Below are 10,181 nucleotides of genomic sequence, written 5' to 3' on the forward strand. Positions count from 1 at the left end.
GGCCAGACAGAGCTGTGTTCAGTCAGTGTGTTCTGGTATAAAGCCAAGTTGACAATAGCTATTTCCGTATCATTGAATCTTGTTAGGCCGTAAACGACAACAGATCTTTTCATGAAAAAGAAAAAGAAATTCCCTCACACACCTTCTAACAACCACCTCCCCCACCACACCTTCTCCAGATATTCATTACTTGACCTATTACTAACATACTTTTTGAGGGCCCGGTCTCTGACGTGTTAGGCAATCCCTGCTTTGGCAGCTTCCCAGCAGACCCACCAGCTACCCTGTTGATACTTAATCTGACTCTTGTGCTCACACACACACACACACACACACACACACACACACACACACACACACACACACACACACACTGACTTGCAGGCAGGTATGCGTATGAACACACGCGAGCACAGGGCTTACGCAAGCCTCGGCCAGCCATGCCTAAGGTAGTCATAACACACAGGCGGTGGAGACATGCCAAGATGTTATAGGTCAAACAATGACTCATAAGCAGAAGTGGATATGATAAAAAAAAGAAGTATTATATGTATTTGAGTTTGAATAGTGCTGGTGTTTGATGATTATCTTTGGTTACTGCTGGTGTAGATGAGGAAAAACGAGCGAGTGCCTTATCCACTCACCGTGTGTGTTCCAGGAAAAGACACTGACCCACTGTTGACATTTGTGTGTTTGAGGAGTTAAATGTTACATTACGCAAAGGTCAAAGAAGAGTAAACGGTTAGAGGCAGGGATGGAGTTGTTTTTTTTTCCATATCAAGGAGGAAATTGAAAGTGCTGATGAAAATGAAAAAATGTAAAGAGAACCCTCGCAGGAAAACCTCGATATGAGATTGGGCTGTGTAATGTGCAGGTGTGTGTGTGTGTGTGTGTGTGAGAGAGAGAGAGAGAGAGAGAGAGAGAGAGAGAGAGAGAGAGAGAGAGAGAGAGAGAGAGAGAGAGAGAGAGAGAGAGAGAGAGAGAGAGAGCAGCAGTAATGAAAACAAAAACAAAATGTTCATATGAAAAAATGTGATCTTTATTCAACATCTCCACACATACTTCTAATATACATATTTACACCTTTTGTACAATGAATATATCTCGTATGTAACCTGTCTGGACCAGTAATAGCCTCTAGGTTGTGTCACAAATACATAATTCACAGTGCAATATGAAGTTTGTGCACCCGTGTCAGTTTAATCTACATGTCGCATGAATGTGTGATTCTGCTTGTACGAACCAGGAACAAAATCCTTAATCTCTGAAATTACTTTTCTGTGAGGAACAATTCAGATTGTCATAAATCCGTTCCAATCTGCTACTTTGAACAGATGAGAAAAAAAAATAATTAAAGAACTGCAGCAGACGTTTTATTAGCCCACTGGTTGACCCAAAAATCTAATGCACAGCGCTTCTCAGATATGCCAGATTTAGTAGCGTGTTCAAAATTATCGTGCCAAAATGAAATAGCTGGCTGCAGATCGAGCCTGCAAGGATGAACGTCACCGAATCCCTGCATCCGCCTGTCACACTCCAAGATAAAACATCTTTTAGAACTTGGTGCATCATTTCTCTAACGATGATGACTAGTCTCCTTGGATACAGCTTTCAACGATAGAAAAAAAAATAAAAAGGAAGGGAAAAAAGTACCATAGAAGAGGTGAAACAGTCAGACCAGATTCTTCCAGCCAAGGTCAGGACCATTTTCTACAGACACGCTCAAGTGCTGAGTCATCAGACAACTAACATCAAATATCGCCTGACTGCGACTGATTCAGAGCCATTCAGTTTATAAAACACAGTGATACGGGCACAACACTCAGCACAGCTCAGCTGTGTTAGAGCAACACAGCGTGGCATAATGTTCCGACAGAAATGTACAAAACAGAACTGCTCAACTGAAAAAGTCTTCATTTCTCTGAAGTGGTCTCTTTTTTCTGATTTGCTAGTTCCTTAACCAAATATTTGACACATTGCTTTAAAAATACAACGTTGTTGGATTGAGAAATAACTCATGGCGTTGTAATTCAAGCGGAAGTAACATTTGAATTGTCTCTTTATTTTAACTTTTTCCACTGAAATGCAGCATGCCTTTAGGCTTAAGATTTATCCAACCGTCACTGTTGCTGCAAAGGCATGTGACCAAGTCTGATTTTATTTTAAACAGTAAAAACTGAATCATTTACTGGTTCAAAAACATGCTCATATCACAATATATTATCTAAAAAGGTTGCATCAGAACAGGAAGTGTTGATTAAATGTGACTGTGATCAATCTGTTCCCCTCTTCTGAAACGCTGCATGTGCAGTTTGCCACCGCTAAACTTAACACTAATGCTTCTTAAAATGTCTTCCATACTCTGTTAGTAATTTACAAGGACTTGTGCTAGCCCAGTGCCACTGTGTATTATCGTGTGTGTGTGTGTGTGTGTGTGTGTGTGTGTGTGTGTGTGCGCGTGTGACTTTTCAGTGAGTTTAGCACTCGTAGCATCCTGTCGGTCTCAACCTTCTGTGCATGGTGTGAGATTTGTAAAAGCTCTCTACTTGCTGAGACATTGCCAGATTGGCAGTCAGACACCTCCGTAGCCTCCCCGCTGAGTGTGACACATCAGTCCTCTGCTAAGCGTCTATCTCACTCTATGACACTGCCTGCTGCGAGACGTCAAGCTTGTGCTAGGCCTTCCTCGAGCCGGTCAATGAGTCAGCCGGCGGAGCCTCCAGCCTGGTCAGAGACTAGAGTGAGAGGAACAACGTCACGTCTCCTCGCCTCCCATTTAGGATGCATCTAACGTTTTCTGAAGCCTTCTGAGTCCAGGCTGAGAGCAAGCATCGGTGATGATTGTTTGCTATGGGTCAATTATCTGTGATACACTCATAGTCGCCTGCAGAGATCTTTTTGCTAACGTAATCTGGCCATTTCAAGTCCTTGTTATTTCTTTTAGCACCAAATCATTTGGAAAAACATACATAAAGAAAAACAAAGAATGATCATTGTGAACAATGCCCTTAGTAAGTAACACACATACGACAACAAAATACAGTACAGTGAGTTCTTGTAGGAAGCTTGAGGGTGTATGTACACTCCATTCTACACAAATGGGTTTCTAAAAAGTGCCATTGTAAAAACACAACAATGGATCCCTCATAGCAATTCCTGTTTTGGTCCCTCAGCCAGTCTCAGCTGACTCGAGTCTGTCAGCAGAACAGATCATCATCCTCTTCCACTTGAAAAGATGGCACCATCTGTTCTGCCGAGCTCACTTCCTGTTCACCCAGTGCCACTTCCTGCGACGACGGTGGCTGGTGGAACCACGGGTGAGCAAGCAGCTCGTTCGCCGTGAGTCTCTCCCAGGGTTCTTTCCTCAGCAGGCTCTGGAGCAGACACTTGGCCCTGGGCGACAGGCCCTCTGGCAAACAGCACTGGCCTCTGCGGATCTTGGAAAACAGCGTGGCCGGGTCCGGGTCATGGAATGGGTAGCGGCCAACCAGCATGGTGTACAGCATGACCCCCAGGCTCCACATGTCGGCCATCTTCCCAGAGTAGGGCGCGGAGCCGCTGAGGATCTCTGGGCTGACGTAGGCGGGACAGCCGTGGGTGTCTGACATGGCGTCGTCGCTCGGGTCTTCTAGGATGCGACAGTCCTCGAGGCTTTCTAGTCTCACCTGTGTCCTGTGAAGAAAAAGTCAAAATGAGGTCATGACATTTCAAAGGACCTTTAAAAAGACAATTGATAGAAATGTTATGTAGCATATTACTTTCTGTGAGCTGCATGTTTACTTCTACATTTCCGAATTCCCTTTGCACAAGGACAGCAGCTACTGCTGAGAGCGTTAGTCGCAATACAACTTGGCAGTGGCATCATGTATTATCTTGTACACTTTGTAGGGAAACCAAAGAACGTGATGTCCGTCCTTCCATCCAAATCTGCATGTCACAGAATGTTTTTTGCAGAATGTCATGTCGTTGTTGGAAATGATGTCCTTAGAGCTCCCATGTCAAACAATATTTAAAATCAAAGTAATTTGTTGATCTAAAACATGATGGTGTGTAGTGTTTGTGTGAGTCTGAGTCTAGTTCTAACAGCGGCTTTGTTTACCACTGTCAAACATTTCAGTGATCTATTAAATGCAAGTCGCTAATTGCATCACGGGAAAAACCAGCATCCTTTCTTAAGCCTTAAGCTGCACGGCAGACAGATGGACCCACACACACACACACACACACACACACACACACGCACACACACACACACACACACACACACACACACACACAGACACACACACACACACACACACACACACACACACACACACACACACACACACACACACACACACAGACACCAGTGAACTCCCTATGACCTAAGTGTACAACAGTAAGTCCAGTTTGAGAATCAGAGCTGGCAAAGCAGATTTCCAATGACTTCCTGGCACACATGGTCACATGCACACTTACACACATAAATATACAACTCCTTCTCCTCCACGACTCACACTCACAATGCTATATTTAGCCATGTTAAAGACAGAACATGCGTTTAGTCCAGCACTGGAGGAACTGAGATTGTGAAATTGTATTTGCAGAATAGGACATTTACGGGTGAAGCTCACTTTCAAAATGATTTATAGGAAAAGGAAAATGAATGATACATTTTCAACAGCGCCAGACGTGCCGGGATTTGAATAAAAATGTAATTTGTGCCTCTTAAGATTTGCTCCCAAAACTAACAGTGATTGAGGCTTTATCAAGTAGTATGCCGCTTTATCTCACATTCAGAGGATCGACTGACTCTGTGAGACACTTCAGTTGTCAGATGGAGTGGCTGGAGAGATAAATAATCAGCCAGATAGAGGATGAAAAGAGTGACAGCCAGAAGGACCAAGATAGAAAGCAAATGATATTTAAACACCAAGATAGTGGAGGAGATAAGTCAGGGGAGGAGAGCGAGCGATGGAGACAGAAAAGGAAACAGAACACAGAGAGTTAGAGGGGTGGAGAGAATGACTCATCCTTCTGTTGAGAGTACATTTTTTTTTCTCTCTCTCTCTCTCTCTCTCTCTCTCTCTCTCTCTCTCTCTCTCCGCGGCTATCTGCACCTGGGTCCCACACTCGCGGCGCCAGCCATCCCATAATTACCCTCAAATGGCTGTTGCCACATCAGTGACGCACAGGAAGGCCGGCCCAGCAGTGAAGCTCTGCATGCTTCACCGTGCTAGTCACTTTCCCTAAACTGGCTTTTCCAAATGCACTCCGCCTGTGTGTGAGAGTGGAGATAGCATTTGTCAAATAGTTGTGACTTTCTGTCTCTGGCTCTGGTGCTGCTTTGCTGGCAGGGACATTGCATCACAGCGTGATTGTTGGGGTTTGAAAGATGCCGGATTTCATATTTGGAAGACTGTATGACGGCATTGACGAGGTCAGGAAGACTTATATTGATGTACGTGAAAGGTCTGTCTGTGATTGAACAGAGAGGAAGCCATCTATGGGTGAACAAAAGCTACATTTCACACTATCGGCAAAATCTGGTGCTTTTGTTTTTATAGTCACATCACGGTAAATCATCTGTTGTGGCACTGCAGCATGTCGCCTACCAACGTGTAATGGCAGGTTAAGAAAGATGTCGTGCCACAACTTCAGGGTCAGGTGGGTCTGGTGCACGTACCAGCACCAATGTTGCAGTGCTGTAACTCTGCAAACTAAATACTGAGTTACAGGCAAAAGCTGGCTCTGAATGTTCAATCAGCGCTCATACAGAAACGCATGTATGGACACACACACACACACACACACACACACGCACACACACGCGCACACAGACACACACACACACACACACACAGAAAAAGAAAATGAGCTATGCAGCCCCCCTCCTCCTCCTTTCTGCACATATACTCTGTGACTCATCGCTCTGCAGCCATATAGCTATCAGAGGGACACAACCAACTTCAACTTCTCTCACTGGCTGTCTGCTCTCATTCAATCAGTGCGACCCCGCTAACCCAGAGGTCATGGCTGGAGAATGTTACTGTTGAGAAGTTTCTGTGAAAAAGGGCCTTTAGAAAGCCAAAGGGGGGGGGGATGTGCTACATCAGCAGGCGCTTACAGGAAAGAGTGCGACGCGAGGGCAAAGTGGCGACAAATAGTTTTGTAAGCAGGCATTTTGTGTGTCTTTCTGAACCGAATGTGTAGTACTCAGAGATGCAGAAATGAATGCGTGGGAGCCAGTTCCAAGAAAAACACGTTGACCTACTCAATCATGCAGGGATGGAGGTTTATATTGAATGAATCCTTGTTGGAAGCGTCAGTTGTTCTGCAGAATCGTTATGATGTAATTCATGAATAAATAACGAGGAATAGATACATTCTAATACATAGACTGCAGAAGGAGATGATTGTCTCATTCACCAGCCTCGTCTCGCAGCTCTGCCAAACTACCACCCACTACATTCACACATGCATGCGCGCACACATGCAAAACAAACACCCATACAAAGAGACACGTTGAAAGTGAGAACGGGAGACAGACAGAGAGGGCGAGAATCTGGGAAGCTATGCAGTCTGCCTCCACAAGTACAGAACCTCCTACTCTATCTGTGCCCACATTGATATCCACACACATGGCCTGTGTGTATCAGCTGCTGCTGCGTTTGCTCTGAGCCTTCATTGGCTCGTCCCACTTCACTACATGTATTTAGGTGTGTGATGGCATCCAAATACATTTACCTGTTGTTAGAGCTGAATGAAACTGAGACAGATGAACATGACACTGAGCAGGTGCACGGTGACAAAGCGAGAAAGCTCTCAGGTGTCATCTGCCACTGAGGACCAGTTTTTTAAGTGGGTTTCCTTGAAAGTACTGCAAGGGATGTGCTTCTCACCTTTTCTCATCTGCAAAGACAAACTTTCGCAGTTTGAGGTCACCCAGCACGATGCCCGCCTGGTGGCAGTGTGCCACGGCCAGAGCCGCCTGACGGAAGAGCCTGCAGGCGTGCTCCTCGTCCAGCCTGCGACAGCTCTTCACCAGGGTGTGCATGTCCCCAAAGTCCTTGTCCAGGAACACGTAGGCTTTGCGATCGCCAAGGATGATGTCCCTGACTCCGGCCACATTCTTGTGGGCTGGAAGGATCCCATAAGCTCTGATCTTTTCCTGGTACACTCCCATATCAAAGACCTGAGAGAGGGGAGCAGAACAGAGATGCAGGATGGAAATTAGATTGACTCGGAGGAAGGGAGGGAGGTGTGTGTGTGTGTGTGTGTGTGTGTGAGAGAGAGAGAGAGAGAGATAGAGAGAGAGAGAGAGAGAGAGAGAGAGAGAGAGAGAGAGAGAGAGAGAGAGGAGGAGGCAATGGGTCAGTGTGTTCTTAATGATCATCAGAGGAAACAAGCATGCAAATTTGGCAGTGAGTTAAAAAAACCAAGGCGTAGGATATGCTTTGATTCCAGCTGCTTTTGCAAGAGCATGACAAATGAATTAGCAAAGCATGAAGCGATTAACTTTATTAATCAACAAAGCCAAACGCTTGCAGGCCTTTTGTGCAAAATAAACGCATAGATCTGGAGCAGCGGAGGGGTATACACTGAGTATTTGCCTCACATGTTTGCATGTTGTGTGTGTCACGGCGTGGCGTATTGCCGTGACGTGCATGCAAATGAGCCGAGTTGACAGACACCGTGTGAAGCCACAGTGCCGAGAAAAGGTGATTTCAATAGGTGAGCTGTGTTCCCACCACACAGCAAAGCCCAAATGAGGCTGCCTGGTCCTTCGTGTCTCTGTTAACACATTTTAAATAATCTTACGTAGTTCGGGATTTAAAAAAAACAAAAACACTCCTGTTCTTACGCAATGTGTGCCACATTTCTCGTGAGAATGACATTCGGTGAACACGTCGGCTGAATCCCGATGACATGTCAGACAGGCTATTGAGCAACGCCATGTCTTGAAACACCATTCATTCAAAGGGAATTGCACAATGACGGGATTGCGCTATACCTTGCACAGCTGCTCGTCGCCCGTGTCGGTGTTCATCGCGCTGTGCACGCTCTCCCGGTCCGTTAGAGGTAGAAGCAGGAATGGTCCTATCCTGGACGGCCCCTGGTGGGTCGCCGGGATAGAGCTGGAGACGGGGCTGACCGGGGAACCGGGAGAGGTGCCGAGGAGTCCCTGCGTGTCCCCCGCCTCGGCGCTCAGCCTGGCGCATTTGGTTGGCGGCTGGTCGTCTGAGTCCAGCCGCTTGTGCGCGACTCTCCCGGTGCGGATGCAGGGTGCCGGGCTGCTCCACTGCAAGTTCATCCTGATAGACCGACTCACCATCAAAGCAAACACACACACAAAAAAAAGAACGAGAGCCCGACTGGTTCAGTACGTGTCCTTAAAATAAACTACAAACGATGCGCTCCATTTCCCCGTGTGAGATTCATTCTAGTTGAGCTATAAATGAAACTTCAACGGATTCAGGAATAATCCGACCCACGTCCTTTTTTTTTTTTAGGAGATCGGATGCCCGTGCCTGTGAGGTATGTGCACTTCTGGTGAGAAAATCCCGATCCCCCAGAGTCCAGAGAGCGAGAGAAAGAGAGAGTGAGAGAGAAAGAGAGAGAGAGAGAAAGAAAGAGAGACAGAGATGGAAAGAGAGACCGCCTCACACTCAGAGAGAGGCAGAGCGAGTGAGCCGGTGATGTTGAGCTCAGAGCTCAAACACTCCGCCCGACCAGTCCAGCCTCCTGGTGACACAACCATTGAGCAATCCTGTAACGGCACCGACTCGAGCTGAGCTCTGATGAAACAGCCGGCTGTATTACCTTTCGCAGAAGACTGCATGACCAGATGGCGCAAACATTCACGCTATTTTTTCTCTCTCTGTTTGTTTGTTATGGCGTCAACATTCTCTGAATTACTGCTCTGAGATTTTGCTGATACTGGGAAAAAACCCTGCCATGTGAGCGGAATGAAGAAATCATCTGCTACTTATCATGGCTGCCTCATCAAGCTCACATGTTTTAGACAATAATTAACAATCCTTAAAGATCTTTCTCTGACTCAGTTGTTCCTTAATGTTCAGCCATTTATTGCAACAATCTCTCCACAGACCTCTTGTACGGCACCTGAGCTGTTTGCTCTCCAAATGTTAGGCCTCAAGTGTGAACTAGCCCGCACAAAGCTCCAGTGTATGAGCCTTAACTCGAGCTTTAACATCACCATGATATTTTCCCATGCTGGGCTTGTTTGTTATGTGGATATGACTCACCCTTATAAAGCCTTCGCGGTGCCGGGCTATAAGCATTCACATAAAATATGCCAGCGCGGCTCCGTAAACAACATCCTAGCAGCTGGGCTCCCAGAGACGCTGAGCTCAAGTTAGAACTACTGTAGTTGTATACACAAACAGGCAAGCCAATGCTGTGCAATCAGTGTGAAAATGATGTAGCGTTCTTGAAAACAGGATGATAAGTAAACTATGGGCTGTTGCTTATGAATGTAAGAACCAGACTTTGAAGGGTGATTGAAAAACATTCATGACCATGTGCGTGTTGCACAAGACTTCTCTTTTTCCACTGCCTCAAGTCACACAGGCACAGTGGCTGCAGTAGAGGCTCACTGAGCACTCACCAAAACATAGAGCACCAGCTGGCCTGTGTGTGTGTGTGTGTGTGTGTGTGTGTGTGTGTGTGTGTGAGAGAGAGAGAGCACTATCACCCCTATTTTGCACAACCCGTCCTGCCAAACAGAAGCATGCCGTTCCAAACAATTTATTTCCACATTTCCAACACAGTTCCTTCCATAACAGGTCACACACTTAACCAGGTCACGAGGGCTCGGCTCAGCTTGACTCAAAAAGGTCACGTGAACCTGTCTCTGCAGGCCGGCTAAACATGTATGAGCTGCAGATTCCATAGGAATGATGGCTGTTATTTTTAGGCCTTGCATTCTTTCTTTGTGCAGTGGTCGTCCCATGAATAAGGTGACTCACCAACTGATTGATGTGTGCGTGCGTCTCTGTGAGCAAGTGTGTTTGTCATGCTGTTGAGCAGGCACAGGAACAGGTTTTGTCTTTCTCTCTCTCTGCGGTCTCTCGCTCTGTTTTTTCGAAGTTCAAAAAGCAGGATGAACAGTCACTGTGGGAATGGGCGGCGAAGGCTCAACGATTTATTGTTATCTGACAATAGTCCGGACCCGT

General features: G+C 46.2%; 1 protein-coding gene across 1 annotated transcript; it reads right to left on the reverse strand.

Moving 5' to 3' along the window:
• Nucleotides 1–1,017: 1,017 nt before the first annotated feature.
• Nucleotides 1,018–8,697, reverse strand: trib1 (tribbles pseudokinase 1). The gene is made up of 3 exons (XM_068576322.1): nucleotides 7,997–8,697; nucleotides 6,885–7,177; nucleotides 1,018–3,672 (listed from the first exon to the last, which is right to left on the reverse strand). Exons 1-3 carry the CDS (start codon nucleotides 8,315–8,317, stop codon nucleotides 3,198–3,200), a joined length of 1,089 nt encoding a protein of 362 aa, XP_068432423.1. The 5' UTR covers nucleotides 8,318–8,697; the 3' UTR covers nucleotides 1,018–3,197.
• Between the last annotated feature and the right edge of the window lie 1,484 nt (nucleotides 8,698–10,181).

The sequence above is a fragment of the Clinocottus analis genome, unplaced genomic scaffold (genome assembly GCF_023055335.1).
Source record: "Clinocottus analis isolate CAN_PGR_092001 unplaced genomic scaffold, fCliAna1.0.p SCAF_14, whole genome shotgun sequence".
Classification (NCBI taxonomy): Eukaryota; Metazoa; Chordata; class Actinopteri; order Perciformes; family Cottidae; genus Clinocottus; species Clinocottus analis.